General features: G+C 37.7%; 1 protein-coding gene across 3 annotated transcripts; it reads right to left on the bottom strand.

Moving 5' to 3' along the window:
• Window positions 1-4,145: 4,145 nt before the first annotated feature.
• Window positions 4,146-15,847, bottom strand: LOC147506299 (uncharacterized). Of its 3 annotated transcripts, XM_086558521.1 has the most exons (16): window positions 15,388-15,847; window positions 15,247-15,298; window positions 13,477-13,560; window positions 11,396-12,015; window positions 7,713-7,751; window positions 7,455-7,523; window positions 7,275-7,337; window positions 6,710-6,765; window positions 6,516-6,589; window positions 6,293-6,406; window positions 6,107-6,208; window positions 5,913-5,993; window positions 5,711-5,802; window positions 5,588-5,603; window positions 4,640-4,750; window positions 4,146-4,556 (listed from the first exon to the last, which is right to left on the bottom strand). In XM_086558521.1, exons 8-16 carry the CDS (start codon window positions 6,759-6,761, stop codon window positions 4,455-4,457), a joined length of 744 nt encoding a protein of 247 aa, XP_086414647.1. In that variant the 5' UTR covers window positions 6,762-6,765; window positions 7,275-7,337; window positions 7,455-7,523; window positions 7,713-7,751; window positions 11,396-12,015; window positions 13,477-13,560; window positions 15,247-15,298; window positions 15,388-15,847; the 3' UTR covers window positions 4,146-4,454. The 3 variants fall into 3 exon arrangements, 2 of the variants coding, with proteins under 2 accessions (XP_086414647.1, XP_086414646.1); XM_086558520.1 differs by lacking the exons at window positions 13,477-13,560; window positions 15,247-15,298; window positions 15,388-15,847 and adding an exon at window positions 12,177-13,050 and having other exon boundaries at window positions 11,925-12,015; XR_015193684.1 differs by lacking the exons at window positions 13,477-13,560; window positions 15,247-15,298; window positions 15,388-15,847 and having other exon boundaries at window positions 5,707-5,802; window positions 11,925-13,058.
• Between the last annotated feature and the right edge of the window lie 3,289 nt (window positions 15,848-19,136).

Consider the following 19,136-nt stretch of genomic DNA (forward strand, 5'->3'; position numbering starts at 1 on the left):
AACCAATATCTTATCGGTTCGGTTCGGTTCGGTTCGGTTTCGGATCGGTAGAGAGCAAACTAATTATCAAAACCCAAACCGTTTTTTATCGGTTTGGTTCGGATCGGTTATCAGTTTATCGAAACCCATTGACAACCCTACCTCTAACAAATATGGTCATATACACTCATGTGGAGTCGTAGTGGAAATGCCCGAAGCCCAGAAACTTGTATATACCATTATAAACAGACAAAACAGTGCAAAACCATAGAGAGTTACTATGAGATCACATTTATATTTGCTATTCCCTTCATTTGGGACTTAAGGTCCACCAATAACACCTCAGCTAAGCGTCTAAGCCCAAATATACCATCTAGCAAAGTCGCTAACAATAAAAGCTCTAAAGCACAGACACACCTACTAATAGGCTGTGTCCGGTCGCATTCCTGACGCCGGTATGGACGAGGTCAGCGTCCGCTCCCTGACACCTAACGCGCATGGACGTCCGGATGCGGTCAACTAAACCATGGGCCTTGATCGGATCTTGTCAACTAAACCGACGCGGTCGACGACGTCAACATGGTTAAGACGCGGATTTTGACCCTAAAAAGTAAAAAATAAATCAAAATAATATTAAAAAACTCAATTTTTTCATTTATTGTTTTGTTAAGACTTATGACATGTTTTTAAAGTTTGATTAGGAAATATTAAACTTAATTTTGTAGCTATTTATCTTTAATAGTTTTGAATTTATGAATGTTCATTTAATTTAGTTTTTAATGTTCAATTTATATAAAATAAAATTATACATATTAATTAATTTTCACGTCCTTTGCTGCGTCCGCGTCCTAATTTTTTGAGATTTAACCGAGTCGCTGTGTTAGTGTCGGCGTCCGTGCAACATAGAATAAAAGTAAACGGTGCGTAGTTAGAAGTTAAGACTCAGAAACTTTTTTTTTTTTTTTTGATAAGTTTAATTTTATTAATGGGGTCAACTGTAAAGCACCATTACAAAAGGTGAGTGAGTTCCTCACACTATAGTAAGAGAACTACACATTTGTACCCTTTCTGGAACCTCAAAACCAGTTAACTCCCTACTAGAACTACCTCCCCAGTATAACTCCAGGCCAGCCCAGCACCATGTCTTTGAAAACATAATTCCTTCTCTGCCCAAATATAGACATCCAATACCACAAGGTACCTTTCACTTCCAATATAGTTCCCTACATAGAAAGTTTCCGGTTCTTGAAGACATGGTTATTTCTCCTTTTCCAGATAACCCAGATCACCGCATAAGGGAGTAACTGCCACAATTTGTTACCAAAGTTTCTCCTATTCCTTCTCGACCATCGTTGCAGCAACTCTTGTATTGAGTCAGCTTGTGCTAGCACAGGGAATACCCTCATTACCGGTTCCATCAGTTTTGCCCAAGGCTCAAGTGCAAAAGAGCAATGCAAAAACAAGTGTGTTATGGTTTCATCATGCAACTTACACATCGAACATGTGGGAGATATCATAGTTCCTCTATGAATAAGTGCGTCGGCTATTAGCGTGCGGCCATGAATTGCCCCCCAGAAGAAGAATTTCACCTTTAATGTTATTAGAATTTTCCATACCAACTTAACTGGGAAGGGGTCAGCGACTTGCTCCTCATTGCTACCATGTTCGCTCAAAGTGGTATAGAAAGACTTCACTGTAAATGTACCATTCTTTGACCCAATCCATATGCACTTATCTATCTGTTCATCGAGTCTCACCTGTTCAAGTGCTAGAGTCAAGTTTGCATACTGTTGCGCCTCCCAATCATTAGCTTGTCTTCTAAGAAACAGGTTCCATGCCAATTGATTGTTGTCCATGCAAGCAAACTCGTTAATAAAACCTCTCTTCCTTGTAGATGCTTGAAATACCAGTGGGAATTTTTCAGCCAATGGTTTATCTCCAACCCAAGTATCCAACCAAAAACGACATCTCTGACCATTACACACTTTGAAGACGACATTACTCGTAAAGTCGGGAAGAACGTTAAGTATAGCTCTCCAGAGACTACATCCATATGATTGCGATGTGGGATTTGGCCACCACCCATGTTCTCCAGTACCATATTTGGCAATAATCACCTCTCGCCACAAAGAGTTGTTCTCGTAATATATCTCCATAACCACCTGCCTAGTAATGCTCGGTTCATTATTGACAATATCCTGATATCCAAACCTCCATTCTCCTTTGTTGAGCACACCTTCTTCCATCCTACTAAGTGATATTTTCTTTTTTCCTCCGTCGATCCCCAAATGAATTCTCCTATTTTGCGTTCTAAAATTGCGGCCACACCTATAGGTAAGGTGAGAAGAGACATCAAATATATAGGTATGCTGGATAACACACTTCGTGCTAGGATTAGTCTTGCCCCTTTGGATAGGAGTCTCTGTCTCCAACCACCCAACCTTTGTTGCACCGTTTCAATCACTGGGTCCCAAACAGTTTTGCTTCTATAACTTGCTCCTAATGGCAATCCGAGGTGCCTACACGGCAGTTTTGCAACCTCACAACCCATTACCCTTCCTAAATCTTCGAAATTATCAATCTCGCCAACTGCAAACAGTGAGGTTTTAGCCATATTCGTCTTTAACCCAGTGACCGCCTCAAAAATTAGGAGAATAGCATTTACTACAAGCACTTGTGAGATAGACGCTTCAATGAAGAATAGCGTGTCATACGCAAACTGAAGCACAACAATTTCTGGCCCATAAACAGCTGGTCTAAATCCCCTAATGTATCCCAGAAACTTGGGGAAACTAAAATGCTATGTATTACAAAACATTTCATATGGAAGTTATCCACACACCTCAGACTTAAACACAGCAGCCGAGCTAAATCCACGTCACGTTTTAGTAGAAAAGGAATGTACATTCTGCTAAACAAATATTAAAACCATAGAGCATTTGTTTTTCACCAGTCCATGGTCACTAACTCACTATGATACTATTCAGCTTAAGCTCAAAGAGAAGATGGCCTTGGCCTTCTAAACATAAACCGTGAAATGGCTATCAAACAATGGAACTGAATTACTGATAACATTATTGACAAGAATATAGATGCAAAATATGGCGAGAACAAAGCAGGATGTTGGCCTAAGATGACGATCGAATCTATGGCTGTGAACTGTGGAAACGCATAATAGTTATCTCTCCAGTCTCCACACTCCAACAAAGGTATTTGGGGCAGCTTGGTTATAGCAGATCAGTTTCTGAGCTGATGTACAGGACAGTAACAAGCCAGTACCCACTCATTTATGCAATTATGCCAAAGGCTCTCACTAAGGAAGGCTTTGTCTCAAACCGCAAACCACATCAATTTTGAAGTACACCAAGTTTTAAGGAACTTTTATATTTGCGTTTTGGTTGAGTTCACGGGTGTGATCTATCTTGCCTTTAATTCACTTAAAAGTCTCAGCAGACTGAATCAATAACACAAGAAAACCTATACACCAGAACATTTTTGTATTTTGGTAAATTTGAATATATATACATATAGTACCAAACACTACATCCAAAGGGAACAATTTCTTATAAAAGGACATGCATATGAAATTAGTACCGTTAAGGATATTCTGCATGTATATTGTTCTTCCTACCAAAGAATGACTCTCAAGTCTCAACCGATTGTTGGAAAAATGTTCTGGTCTCTTCAGGGTAGCTAAAACCAAAAGGAATATACAAATTCCATCCATTTGTCTCCTATTCATTTGATGTACTCCGCATGGGGTTTGATGTATATGGATCTTAAAAAATGACCATCGACCCTCTTCGCAGATGAGCTTGCCCGTGCAATATATGCATTAGATAAGCTAAAACTAGACCAATGGCAACATAAGTTCGCTAAACCGAGACAACTAGAATTCCCAACAAAGGATCAGGCGAAGTAGTAAATATATATACCATATAAACCATAGTTGAAATTCCTGGATTGGTTATTGATGTCGCTATATCCCACCATATAAACCATCATTTACCTGTTACGAACACAAAACACTCTGGAAATTGGCATCTGAGTAAACTCAAATGCATATAATGGTTGTATAACTAAAAGCAGAGTGGCATTTACTGAATGAAGTAAAATTAACCAAGGTTTAATCAAGTCCAAAACCTCAGCAACACGGCATACGACCATTGACAAAGGCAAAGCGCTTTATAATCTCAAAAATGCCAGTCTTCTATCAATAGAGTTTATAGAGGATCTCATTGAACCAAAGAGCAGTGACTATACACGTTTTCCTTTACAAGGCCTATAGTAACAACTAATTCGTACAGGAATACAAGACTTCTGTTTGTATTGAAGGTCGGACCAAAGTGTTGGTTCGATCGACCAAAATCAATTGGTTGGAAAATGCTTTGGCTATTTGGTATATTAGATCACTGAAGATCAATGTTGTTGTTACTGGAAACAATGAGAAGTGGCTAGACAAACACCAGGGACTATTACCTTCTTCGTTTCTTCTTTTCAGGTGTCTCGTTAACTTGTGCCTTCACTCCATATGTTTTTAGCCGAAAGTTTTCAAAGGCTTCGGAAATCGCTTCCACCTGTAATGTAGTATACACAAATAAATGTTATGTTATAATTTGAACTAGGATGCACGCAAACACAACTCAATTCTTTCACATACCAGTTTAGGCTTTTTAGAGTACACCCTCACTATCATATCCTGATAAGATGTTGGCAACAAGTGACTGATGCGATCATCTGATACAGAGAATTTATCCCCACTTTCATAATCCTGATAAATCCAATTTGTCAAAACTCAATCAATAGAATAACAGTTAATGGAATGACAGTTATGGTATATATCAGATATAGTATAGTTAATAAATATTAATATAGCGCAATTTTGAATAAAAAAAGGAGAGTGTCAAAACCATGCTACGGAGGATCATTCAACAGATAAGGGGACGTGTCACTACAAAAACAATTAATGAAGAAACTGCTACAAGCTATCAAAACAGAAGAACTCCATACAGCTTCTAGGACTTTTCCAGTCCTGACAAAAAGGAACACTAGGTGTACTAAATCGGAGCTCAACCACACTGATATGCTTGATAATTTTGAGGCTAATTAATGTCATGGCCAGCATCCATGGCATACTTTTCTATTCCATGTCATTCTTCTTCTTAGCTACTCAAGTTTCTTGATTCTACGCACTAACATGTGGATTTTAACATGATGGTCATTCTAAAACACTTATGTTGTAGTGGTGATCAAAGCCCCATAACCTCACCTCAGCTTACACATAATCACACTCTCACATACCATGGTTGTTCATTCTTGACATTCCTGATGGAACAAGCAAGATATTTTCTATTTTTTTGGTAATACATGTTACTTGACTAACTTAATAAGGAGTAGCCTCGTGCTATTTATTTCTCTTTTTCAGACAGAAGTAAATGTAACGACACCAATTTTTCCCACTCATAGAAACAAAATCATCTCTAGCATCCATACTTAATAAGAAAATGATCGACCCAAGTTATGGTCAGTCTCAAGAATAACTTCAATTTAGCATAAACTAGAAAGCAAAAACCAAGGAACTTGGAACAAAGTTTGAATATTCTTGTACCTTGAAAAAATTGATGCTGCAGAAAACATGCACAAAAGAGAAGACAGAAATGTTATTGGTTAATCACAAAGGTTTTAAAATTCAATTCATAAGAATCATCAACAATTTTTTTTTCTCACCTGCCTCTCAAGAGGGTTAGACCTTCCACGAGTCAAATCAATCTTGACATTGCAAACGGCAACATCTTCCTCGTTTAATGTGACACCACTAGCTTTCTGTAGTGATATGTGAACTTTCTTATTGACAAAAATAATCATTACTAAAAACACAGATTCTATCCAAAGAGAGTGAGCAAAAGAACAAAATAATGGGTTTGCGTAAGGACCTGAGAACAAACAATATCCTGTGCAGTGATGGTTTTGAAATGCTCTAATTTATCCTTTGGAACAGCGTACTCGTTACAGAACTGCCATGAGGAACAAATTCATTTCTTCAGAACATAGATTTACATTGAAATGATTTCTCAACGGTGCAGACGGTAACAGCAGGATAAATGAAAGCTTAAGTAATGTTCAAAACCTGGTATAAATCCCTTCTGCAAATACGAAGGATCAAATCCCTGGATTCCTTCAGTTCCCCCTCTGTAGCTGTTTCAATAGTTTTTACTATTGTGTCATCCAACTGCATTTGCGAGAAGAATAAGGTCTAACCCATTAGCTCTTAATATTTGTTGCATGAATATTCAATATTCATATGAAAAACAACCTGTTTTATAGCTCTGAGAACCTTCCAATATTCAGAGGGGTCATTGATATGAGAAGATATGTTGAGATAACTATTTGCTTTTGCAAGTGCATCTACAATCATCAGCTCTATCGCCTGAAAGAAAAATAAAATAATAATAATAATAAGAGGAACGAAATCATTGCTAGAGAATCGAAGTCATAAAACATAACACAAGATAAAAGGTGTGTACATGTAATTTTACCTTTACTTTTGCATGGGTATAAACCGTTCGATACAGATCAGGACGAGTGGCAAACAACTTCTGGACGGAAAGATCTGGAATGTTGAAACATGAGCAGATTAGAATAAAAATAACAAATAAATAAGGCTATGCATGGTGGCTCATGCCTGTCAAACACGTCTTGATAAATGAACTCAGAACAAAAATGCACTAACATTCTTTCGCAGGATAGCAGATTTCATCCCCCATAACCCGCATGGTTTCCATTAACCTGCAAGTGACAAAGAAGCACCATGTTGCTAAAGTCCATTAAGCTTTGAATGGAGAAGTCAAAACATTCAGAACACACCACTTTTACACTGAAAATATACTCAGAACCTCCTATAGTCAAGCCGTTAAGTGCTTTTATGGGCACTTAAGAAATTCACTTGCAGCAAGCAATTGCTGCAAGTTTTTTGTAAGGACATGTGACGCAGTTTCTAACAAGCCCTCTCCATTACATGGTGCACCCAGCAAGTTTGCTAAAACTAACTCTATACATCAAATCCAATCAGATCAATTAAGATTTTGCGCCTCTTCTACATGTTCAAGCTTTTCCCATTTCAGAAAGTAATATTGCGATACAGAGATCAATTTTGTGTTTCTAAACCGTTTTGAGTCCAAATTCCACATCCCTCATATCTTCACGAAGATTTTCAGGAGTAAACCGTACTTACCATTTAAAAAAATAATAACACAATTTTCTATACAAACATTACAAACAATACTTCGAAGTCTTACCTTTCGAATTGAAAATTGAAACCCAAGCCACAAGCTCGGCAATCACGCTTGATATAGTCAAACCTACAAATTAGTCATGTACATTTATATCTTGTTATGAATCCATAGCATGCAATGAAGCAAATAAAAATTCAGATCATAATACTACAACAAAAAAATCTTGTAAATGAAAATACTTACTTGTCAACATCTATTCCATTCCGACCATTTGCAACAATGTCATACAGAAAAACGTTTCTCTCCAGAGCACTAAATTTGAAAACAAAACCAGAAGAAGATCAAAGTAAGATAAAGAGAAGAGCATGGATTTTAACGTTCCTTATCAAAAAGGGGAAAAAGAAGATAATGAAGAAAAATCAAAAAGAGAAAGCAGTGTAATAATGGTGTAATGTGCTAAATAAAGAAAACTCGTAAAGGTCAAAATTCAAAATCACTTACTTGTGGCATTGCGATTTCAGAGCTTGCAAGTATCATTTCCTATTTTAAGGAGAAAAAACAAAAAAAAACATGATATCATAGCGAAAAAGGAATGTCGTCTGTATTTCATCTTAGTCATACAATGAGCATATGCAATAGTTGGTCAATCAATGCAGACCAAAAAAGAAGAAAAATGATGACAAATAATTGAGAGTTAATCTACTTCAGAAACATCAACATTTGCTATGCTTAAAAATTCACGTATAAACCTTCACATGATAAGGAACACCAATACATTGCTAGGGTACTGGAGATCCCATGCAGGAAGTATGGAAACTAGAAATCATTACCCACTATGTGGCTCAAGAAATACAAGTTACATCTGTGTAAAAACCAACTAATGTGTTATTAACTAAAACACTCAATCTTTTCAAAAAAACTAAACAATTTCACCTTATATGGACACGCCATATTTTGAAAAAAATCTGTGTCGGGTACGTATCCACGTGTCCGTGTCCGTATCCGTGTCGGACACACACAGACACATATTGTATTTAATTTACCTCGAATATCTGATTTACCATCTAATTTAATAAATTTATAATTATTAAAAAATTAATTAATTATTCCTATCCGTGTCCCCGTGTCGATCTTCAACTGCTTGCCGTATCCGACACTCCATATCCGTGTCGGACACCGACACATGTACCCGTCTCAATGTAACCTAGAATTTCACAAATTTCTGAAATTTGTGGGCCTTATTATTGGCGTATCCGAACATTACCTGTTTAGAACTTTTAAATCCTGAATTATTCCCAAATCCGAATAATCGCCAAATTACTCCCTTTTTATTCGATTTCAAAATACTTCAAAAATTCGCATTTAAAAAGCAAATACTTCGCGAACTTGCTAACAAGAGTTCTATCACATGGATTGTCAACATCATAAAATTACTTTAGTGGAAGACGTATGGGCAAGACTCAAGATAGGACCCGTAGAAGGAACAACACTCAGGTAATCTGGGCAGGGTACTGGACTTAATCTTCCTCGTTCCCATTAATCCCCATGTCTTCACAAGGAATTATGACAAAGTAAATATTGAAATTTTCCATAATCATGACTACGCTGATGTCTATTTCCAAAATGAATCCTATTCCCTCGACAATCCTGACGAAAGCCATTTCTAAGGAGTAAACAGTAAAAAAAAAGAACCATTTTTTTAAAATATCATATTAATTGCTAGTAATGAGCTGCTACACGGGACTGGAAAGGTAATCTTAAGCCAATTTAAATAGTTGTAGGATTATCATAGAATAATCAATAATAAACTGAGCCAAAAAATTTGAAATCAATATGTTACTAAATAATAAAACAACATATTATCTCCTTTGCACATATCTGGAAAGCCAAAACCATCAGCAAAGCATTTGTGCACCACAGTACACTCATATTTTGTGTTTGTTAAAATTTTACTAATGGAAAGGAAAGGAAAGGAAATAAAGAAAGTGGTCCACTGTGGAAAGGAATGGAATGGAAAGAGTTTTAAATATGTGTCTGTTTGGTAAACTGTGGAAAGGAAAATAAAACTGAGGAAAGGAATAATCCTGTTTGTTATGCAAAAGCTGTGGAAAGGAAAAGAAAGCTGAAAACATGAATACTTCATCAATATTACTTATCATTTTTCTCCAAACTACTTATCATTTTTCTCCAAAACTCATTGCTCTCGGAAAAATAAAATAAAAAACAAATGACATGACCTTTTTCATTTTGCAGATATATACATGAAACTTGTTAATTAAAATGAATTTAGCATATAGAACCAAAAAAAAAGACAAAAACTACCCTGTTTTAGGAGTATGAACACTTGTATGACACCTGCAAACTCATATATAATATTGTCTAACAATAATAATAGAGAACTCCCTCAAACACATAAACTATTGTTGCATTCACTAAAACAATAATAAAATACTACAATAATCTTGAAAACATCCAAAATAGTTAATGGATCTGAAATACTACAAAAAACTTTAACACTCCATTATAAAAAGAAAAAGAACACATGAAAGCATATCCAAAGTGTATCTAAAACAACCACAAAAGACTTGAGAACCCATCTACTCAATTATCACCAAACTTCTTCAATAACCAACTAGCACGCTTGTTGGTATTCATCTTGAGAAAAAACATTTTTAGGTTTTCAGCACCATCTTGTGAAAACAACTCCATAGCTGCAATCTTTAGTCCCGATTTCTACGTGGCACCCTCTCAATAGGCATGTTCTCAAGCATACGTGACATTACAAAATATGCAGCAATTACACAAAAGACTGCAACTATTTCATAGTCATCCATATTCCTAAGACAGTCATTATTGATCAACAGAGTTACAATTAATTAACAGATAAACATATAATATTATCAAGGAGTTAATATTAATACAATTAATTAACAGATAAATATTAAGAACAACATATATAATATTAACTAACATGAAAATGTCTGCGATATCCGATCTTGTATGTTTAGAGTAAATCTATACACTGTAAATCAACCTCTCTGGTTCACTATCAAATCAGCAGTAAAATGGACCTTACTCCAAGAAGAGGAGACCACACAGTCCCAAGTTAATGAATTGCTTGAGGAGACCACACAGTTTCCCACAAGTCTAACAATAGAAAATGCAAAGCCTGAATAGGAATGGCGTTTTCTGTCCAGGTATAACAATAAGGACATTTCTAGTTTTAGTAGTTAAACAAATAGGAGAAGTACCAAAAGGCACAAAAATATATAGAATAGCACCCAGGAAGCCGTAGAAGACAAATTTTATATCTAAAGAATCAAAAGCAAACATAATTTAGGACAAATCCTTTGATTCGTTAAAACAACACTCCAGACGGACACAAGGCACCCACACCATTCTCGCTAAGCTAGCATCCCAATATCCAAGGAGACTAGAACTTGAGGCCTCTTTGAAAGTGTAGTGCAATTTGACCAACTCAGTTAGGAGCAGTCGTGTTTTGAGATACTAGAAGGTTAATTAATTGGGGTTCTAATAGTAGACACTGGTACACATCCTTCCCAGCATGAAGATTATCTTAAATATTGGATAAGTAAAGGTTGTTTTAAGCATGATTAATACAAAGCCAAATCCTACAGAGCATAATATTTTGCGAAAGTCTTCTAGATTTCATCTATGTACTACCATGGCTAACCCGCAAGTTGAGGAAACAAGACCAGAGTAATGCAGCCACTAGCTAGGTTAAAAAATATATAGATAGCCCATAATAAGCCCATAGATAACCAAACCACCCCTTTGGTAAAACGTCTAATCACTTCATTCAGTGTTATTATTAATTATGTCTGCAACAAGAAGCAACCAGTGTCCCCGCAGTAGCCTGCTTCTGGTCTTTAAATAGATAGATAGATAATCTTGCTCTACTCCAACAATTTAGTGGGTTGCATAATATAAAAAACAGCTCCATAATTACAAATCGCAACAACATTAAAACAACAATTAGCAATGGGCATAACTGGTCTCATCGCGAACTCAATCAACATAAAAACAAGCCAGTACCAAATGATGGTGGTCAACTGTATACACTTCTAAATTGAATGAAAAATTGTGTCCATAAGAAAAAAAAATTATATATTTAAAAAATATGTTTATCCCACAAAGAGAAAGACAAGAGAGAAAGAAAATACCTGAGATAGAGTATGAAGTTTGAGTGGTGTAAGATGAGAAGAGAAGAAGAAGGGTGTGGTGGCTTGAGCTGTCGTTTTTTTTTTTTTTTTTGAAGTGGTTCGCCCTCTTTTTTGTTTTTTTTTGTTTCTTTTCCTTTCCGCTATTTTTTTAGGGGTAGAGCACGGACACAAAACCATTTCCGTTTCCCTAGTTTTGTTTCCATACGGAATGACCTATTCCTTTCCATGGGACAAACAAACAGCCAAAAAACTATGGAAAATGTGGACCACACCTATTTTCCTTTCCTTTCCATAGTCTTTCCTTCAGAACAAACGCACACTTAGTAGATACTCTTGCATGCATAAAGTTTTGGCAATGAAACATCTACAGGCTAATAAAAAACAGAATGCTATACTTAATACCATATATTAGCAGATAGCATACAGCTAGATAATGCAAAAGAAGCTGTTAGAGGACACTATCGGGTACATTCTTCATAAAATAAAATCCCAACATGACGGAAACAAATCAAACACAGTATTAACTAACCTTAGCTCTTTTAAGAATACCAGAATCAACATCGATATGATGCTCATCAACAATGTAGTCGACCATGTCTACTGACATATCCTCATGGGACCTGAAAAAGATTAGATAAAGAAAACGTCTGAACACCAAAATTGGGTGAATATCACCCTTCACCCCACTAAGCCATGAAGAAGTTCACTACAATTGCATACGATGTTGCTTAAGTAGTTGCTACCAAAAAAAAGACAGTACAAGGTTATTCTGAATTCTTACAAATATTGCATATCACAGGACATAGGATAGCGCCTCGAGTTATTCTAAAGTCTTCTTACTTATACTGAAAAGAGGGTAACAGTACTTTAAAAAACTGCTTATATGGCAGAAGGAACAGAAATGGAGTGTCAAACAACATGAAATGTTGACTAGCTAGTAGAATTTGAGAAAATAAAGAAACATTATTCTATCATTACATGGATATGAAGTCATAAAACATCCGAAAATATGAACAAAATCATATATGATACTCTATCTATGTAATATGATTATTATTTTCTTGACTGGTCAAATATCCAACATTAAAAAGTCTACAAATCAAACTGATTCAAAACGTGGAAAGCATCATTAGGATACAAAGAAGAGTAATTTATGCCTAGCAAAAAATTTATATAAATCACAGAAGAGTCCTTGAAGTGTTGAAGGCTCGGTGTGCAACACGGTGTGGAGAGTCCATGCAACATAGTGTCTCCATATGAGACCAATACAGGTGTGATGTGATATTTAGTTGACATACGAACCAGCAGAAAACATGTTGATGCGACACTAATGATTTATCCATAAATCAAAAAGAAAGTCAGATTTGAATCATCATAGGAAAATGTAGCAGTTACAAGCTCCACGGATATAGGAACACAACTAAGGCTTATTGAACTCCCAAACCAGCCACAGGAGCTTTCGTTTCTCTAACTTATATAATTTGTTTCTCCTAGAAGTAGGAAGGTGACCAAGAATCCCAGTGAACCAATTGACACACAACTACCTCAGCTGAACCACACCCACAAGCTTTGACAGACAGAGCCTTAATAAGTTTTACATAATAAAGGTGAAGCATTTGACCAGTTGCTAAACAACAAGATCAAGCAAATAATTGTTAGTTTTGCATTTACGCCTACATATTATGCGACTTGAAACTGTCGATGCAAGATAAAAAGCGTCCCGTTTTTTTTTTTTCCTGAATGAGCCGAATTCAACGTGGCTTCTCAGGGAGAGATGAACAGCAGTACAACACCTCCTAATTATGACTGCTCAGGAGGGAATGGGTGCCATAGATTGCGATCATTTCTTCCAAGATAAAAGAGAAACAGAAAAAATCATGTAATATAAGTGACATGTACTATTTCTTCTAACAAAACTAATAGTCTATCTACTTTGGAAAACAAGCTCTATCATAACCATAAAAATGTGACCCCTGTCTAGGCTACTCAGTTTACATGATAATGCGTGAAAATGAAACAACAGTTTATTTCTACAAACTTCTTTTCTTCTCAAGATTTAATTGATAGAGACAAAAGATTACCATGTGCATCCGTTGAGAACCCGAGGAAGAAACTCGCGCTCATACAAGTGGCTGAAAGGGCCATTGATAAGTGCTCAAAAAGTGCTATTTAACCCTCGATTATGCTTCTTGTTTAGCCATCTTAGTGGACTAATAGTGTTTATAAGTTGTGTTTTAAGATTCTACAGGTGAAAAAGAGAGTTTTGTAGAATATTAGAGAAAATGGGGTAAAAAGCGAAGCAAACATCAATGATCACATGGGAGGTCCGTGGACAATCATGGAGAAGGCCAAGGAATTGGAGCTATTAAATATCTGCGACTTGGACCTATTTTAAAGTCTATTTGGAAGCCCAGGCCAAAGGATTCGTTGCTTGGACCATAGCCATAAAAAGAGGATAGAAGGATAGAAGCGAAGATCGGGCTTATCTACGTCTGGGACGATGGATCGGCGTCCCAAACGCATTGATTGCATCTGGGACACATAGATGGAAAAGTCCGGGGCGCATGGATAATCGTCCCGCATGCATGAATCGAAATTTCTTGTAGCCAATTCCTTTGGTTTTGAAGCGAAGTCGACTCTGAAAAGAAACCTATTTGTATTAGGAAACAAATGACGGTTTGGAATGCTTCTAGAACTCATTGTAACCCCTATAAATAGAAGACCTAAGTGCCTCATGTAATTTGCCAATTCACTTATATTCTTGTCTCAACTTGAAGAGATTAATAATAAAAGATCGGTTTTAACTAACGAGTCTTAATAAATTAGTCTTTCTAGTCTTATGTTCTTCAACTCTTCTTCTTCTCGTTCTTAAAAATGGAAGGCTAATCTTCTCCTTCAAGGGAGGAGATGAAGCCCGATGCTTAAGGTTTAATGATTCTTCGGTTTATGGTGTTCTTCAATCGGGTTAGTTCTTTATGTTTTAGTTATTAGTTCCATTGCCCACCCATGGAAGTATAGATTAAGGTTTTTATTTATTACAATTGAATATCATGCTAGTTTAGGGTTTTATTTATTGCAATTGAATATTTGCTAGTAATATGCTTTTATTTATTGCAATTGAATATAATACTAGAATAGAGTTTTATTTATTGTAATTGAATATTATACTTATTATTCTCTACTTTTCTTCTAATTGTGTAGTGTTTTAGAGTAAAGGGAAGTATTCCTTGTGTTTGCCTTAGATGGTGATTCATTGAATAGCTACTAGCTCACATAAAAGGAAAGAAGATACTAGTAATATGAATATAGGAACAACCTTAAGTAGAGTTAATTGTTTAACGATGTTTCACCCAAAAAAGGCATTGGCACTTTTCGATTGCCGATTGTAGTCTACTTGGAGAACAACATGAAGCAAAAGGTCATTGAATCAAAAGCATTGGTGGATTTGAATCTCTTGAATCTATCTCTCTCATATTCTCTCCTTATTTTCAATTCTTAGCTTTAGTATAAGTTTAGTTAGTTTAGTTTAGTTTAGCATTAGAATCTACAATATCTATAATCATAGTTTTTAATCCCTCAAACCCCCTTTCCAATCCTATCCTTCATATAAACATACACTTAAAAGTGGAACGATACCCTACTCATCCTTTACTTATTGAGGGATAATTAGGTTTTGATACGCTTCTCTTTTGTTCAACGACCATCATCTCATCTACATACACAAAAAGAGGAAGTGTCAGCCATGACCAATATCGTGCAATAGTCCTATAAATTGAATAACCCACAAACAATCAGGATTACCAATCACCAAAAGGTAAAAACGAATCATTAAAACGGTAGAGTTTGAACACCCTCAAGCTTCACCGCCTCAAAATCTATAGGTTCAATGCCAAGCTCTAAGCCCTACACACACAGCAAAAAAAACAATTTGAGTAAAATATACTAGGTCCCATGATAAATATTAGCATGGCATTTTCCAAATAGCTCCATACATGGTGGTACTTTTGAAGTTTCTCAACAAATCACCAACAAGAAAATACACCCCTAGTGAATGTTCGAACCGAGAATGAACACCCGGATACACCATATACACTAGACCTGAAACAAATTGAACTCTTTAATAGAAGGTTTTTAAGCCCATTAAGCTTTTCATACATAAGCAATATTACAGTCCACAAGGTCAACAATCTCATACCCTTTTTTCAGGAAATAAGTTGCCACACCACCCAATTACTTTTTACTAGTTATTACTTATAACAAATAAACATCCGAAGTTTTCCCAGTTTACATGATATATACCACATCAGTTTTGCTTCACCTAATGCAACAAAGTCATGAAAAGGAAAAAACGGAAATGGCACAAAATCCACATGGTCAACCGTCTCACACCCTTTTTTACAAGAAAAAATATTTCCTAATTAATGTAGAAATTTACCAATTTGCTTAGATCATGAAGCCTGCAATTGGAATGGACTCATGTCAGATTCAACATTATGATCACACAATTTGTGAAAGAAACAGAATAAGGCACATAACCAAACACTACATAAAATAAGTACACTTGCCTCTCGAACCGCTTACAGATCTACAGACTTCAAAGCGAGCTGCATATGCCCAAAATAAGTAAATTAAAAATTAGCTTTGTAAGTAACAGCAGATTCACGAGAATATTCACTATATATCATCTATTAAAAAAACAGAGAGACCAAGAGCATCATAACAATGCTTATACACAATATCCCACTTACACAGATTCTGAAAATGAGATATTCATAAACTAAAATGGACCTTTGTGATAAATGTAAAGGCGTGTTTTGGTTTTCCTTTACATACAACATACAGAGGAGGATGGGTTTGGGTTTTGGAGAGACCGAGTCCGCTAATGAGCGAGCTGCCTACGTATCTTCTCTTGGTTCTGAAGAGAGAGAAGAATCAGGTCTCACGTAATTCATGTAGGTGGTATTTATAGGCATAAAAGAGTGTTGATTCTTGAGACACGTGTACTATATGTAGGGTAGAGATTATGAAGGTGTGTTAGGTTGGTTTTGGTAGGAAGTGTGTGATGATTGGGAGTTGGTGTGGTAGTTCATATTTCCCGATGATTGGAAGTACATGTAAGGTTCTGGTGATGATTACATTTGGATTAAGGATGTTGTCATTACTCGCAGCGTTCTTTGCTAGGTCGTTTATTCGTCTTGAGGTATTCTTGAGCGAGTTGAAGTATACCACCTACATGGAGCGAGCTGCTCACAGATCGGCCTTAGAGGTTGACGTCCTGAGTTCACTTATGCTTAACGCGTGCCTAATATTCCTTAATGAGAATATTACTCCCTTACACAGCCCCCTCTCAGTAGATTGCATCGTACATGGAAGCGATCTGCTGAGAGAAGAACGGTGGGTGGGTTAGTGTGAATGGTCCGATTGGGATGCCATGAAATTAGAATCTTGTGTTACGATGATTTGGCGGGAAAAGAAAGTTTGCACGTGGTTGGCACGTGACAGAATCGTAGCAGTTGGTAGGGGAACGTGTCGCCGTATTTCCCAAAATCTTGAAAAGACAGGTCCTTGAGACACGTGTGCAGGCTAGTGCGTAGGCTGTAATCATAAGTCCTTGGTAACTGAACGGGTGGTTACACAAAATCAAATTTGGGTTACTCGAAAAACTATTTCCTGTTTTCTTCTTTAGCAAAAACGCCAGCTAGGGTTTCTCAGGTGAGTGTATCTGCTTTGCTGCCTTTCCATTTTTAGTTTGCTTTCTTCTTGTTCAAGTGTTGTGTATTTAGTAGGTAGGTCGGTGTTAGGTTTTAGTATTTAAGCTTGGGTATTTGATAAGAAGGAAATGTAAATATGTCTGATTCTGACGATACTCGATCTGAAGAGGTTCGGGAGGTCTTTTTAAGTTGTGGTGAGTATGAGGAAGATAAAGAAGAGTCGGTGAGTCTTGACAGTCAGGCTGGGCGGGGTGAGGAAGTTAGGGTAGACGATGGTAGTGTATGATCGCACTGCTGGTACTGAAGCCAGCACGTCAGGTCGTGGTGAGGGTTCATCTTCAAGTGGGTTGCCCCCTAGGTCGGTGGATCGTCGTGTAGTGAGTGCGTTTCCCGAACTGAGGGCAGCTTATGGGATCAACGTTCCCGATCTGGAGATATACGAACCAAGGTTGAGTGAAAATGTACGGAGTGAGGAATACAATCCGCCAAACGGTGGGGTAATCATCTGTGAGGGCCAACTGAGAGTGCATATGCAAATACCGTTCTCGAAGTTGGTTTGCAACTTTTTAGCTCATTGTTGGAAGTCTCCATGTCAGTTTGTTGGTAACACCTTGGCCTGTTGAAGGTGTTCGACCTACTAAATGCGAGTGGTGAATACCGCATAGGGGTATCCGACATTACTTAGCATTTCGTTGTGAGGCGATCTGGTAATTTCAACTTTAGCTTGCAAACTATGATGACGCGTTCTGGTGTGATTGATGGTGTAAGCAACGAGGCTTGGACAAAGAGGCCGTTGCTGCTAGTTGGTAACTACTGTGCTAGCGGATGTAGGTTGCAAACTAGGATTTGTAATATCTCCGGTGGGTGGGAGTGTCTTGCATTTGTCGTTTGACTTGATGATTTATTGTTATTTTTACTGACCCGTGTCTTTACTGTGTTTGTAGATTTTCCTATAAAAATGCGAACTGATCGGGGAGAGATAGAGAGATTCCGTGGGCTTACTTGAGCACAGAAACAAGCGAAATTGCCTGAAGTTGCCCATTTCTTTGTAGAAAAGGGAGGTCCAGCGATCCGGGAGAAAAGGAAGGCTCAGAAGGACCGGGCTCGAGGTCAAAGTAGGAGAGGAGTGATGGAGACACGCACAAGTGACTTGGTGACTTGGGAAGATCGGAACCGGGTCGTGGTAGCTTGAGGCGACTCTCTGGAGGTGGTGCCTCAGGGGCAAGTGGGTCGAGCTCCCGACCTGAAGGGGGGTCGATTGATGCTCCTGTAGAGCTGGAGACGGTGGTCTTCAATCCTCGTGTAAGAAGCAGGTCGGAGAAGAGAAGAACTGACACCTCTGAGCAAGATGCTGCCCGAGTTGCCAAAATTGCGCGGCATGCTCTTGGTGAAAGCTCCAGCACGGGGGGCGGTTCTGGTGGTGGCCAGGCTGGTGGTACGGTTGCTCACCGGAGTCGGGTGAGACCGGAGCAGGTCTTGGACCTGGCAAGTTTTGAAGCAGGGTCTAGTCCGTCTCCTGTGGTGCGAGAACCTAGTCCGCTGGCTAAGGCGAAGGGTCCCCGTAAAGTTAGTGGAAAGTCACCTATGGCTGCTGATGACTCGGAGTCGCAGTTTGTGTACTTGGACGACAACGGGGTTCAACGAACCATGAGGCGAACTGATTGTAGCTTTAGGTCGAGTAAGGTATCAGCTTGTCTGCTAGAACAGATAGCTCTGGACGGCAACCGTAAGGAGCTGGATGACAAGGGGTTAGCTGATAACCTGAGGCGGATGGAAGTCGCGCAATGCTTGGTACGTGGATTTGTCCCACTTTGATGTATTTGTTCACTTATGTACGCTACTGTGACCTGGTTATTAACATATGTGTGCGATTGCAGCTTGTGAGTGGGTTTCAGAACTTGAAGGAGATTGCTCAGTTCGCGGAGACAGATAGAGAAATTGTGGTGAAGTTGTCAGACGAGCTGAAGAACGTTCAAGACGCCGCTAAGATGGAACGTGAGGAGCTTGAGGACCTGAAGAAAGCACACCAA

The sequence above is a fragment of the Coptis chinensis genome, chromosome 4 (assembly GCF_015680905.1).
Source record: "Coptis chinensis isolate HL-2020 chromosome 4, ASM1568090v1, whole genome shotgun sequence".
Taxonomy (NCBI): Eukaryota; Viridiplantae; Streptophyta; class Magnoliopsida; order Ranunculales; family Ranunculaceae; genus Coptis; species Coptis chinensis.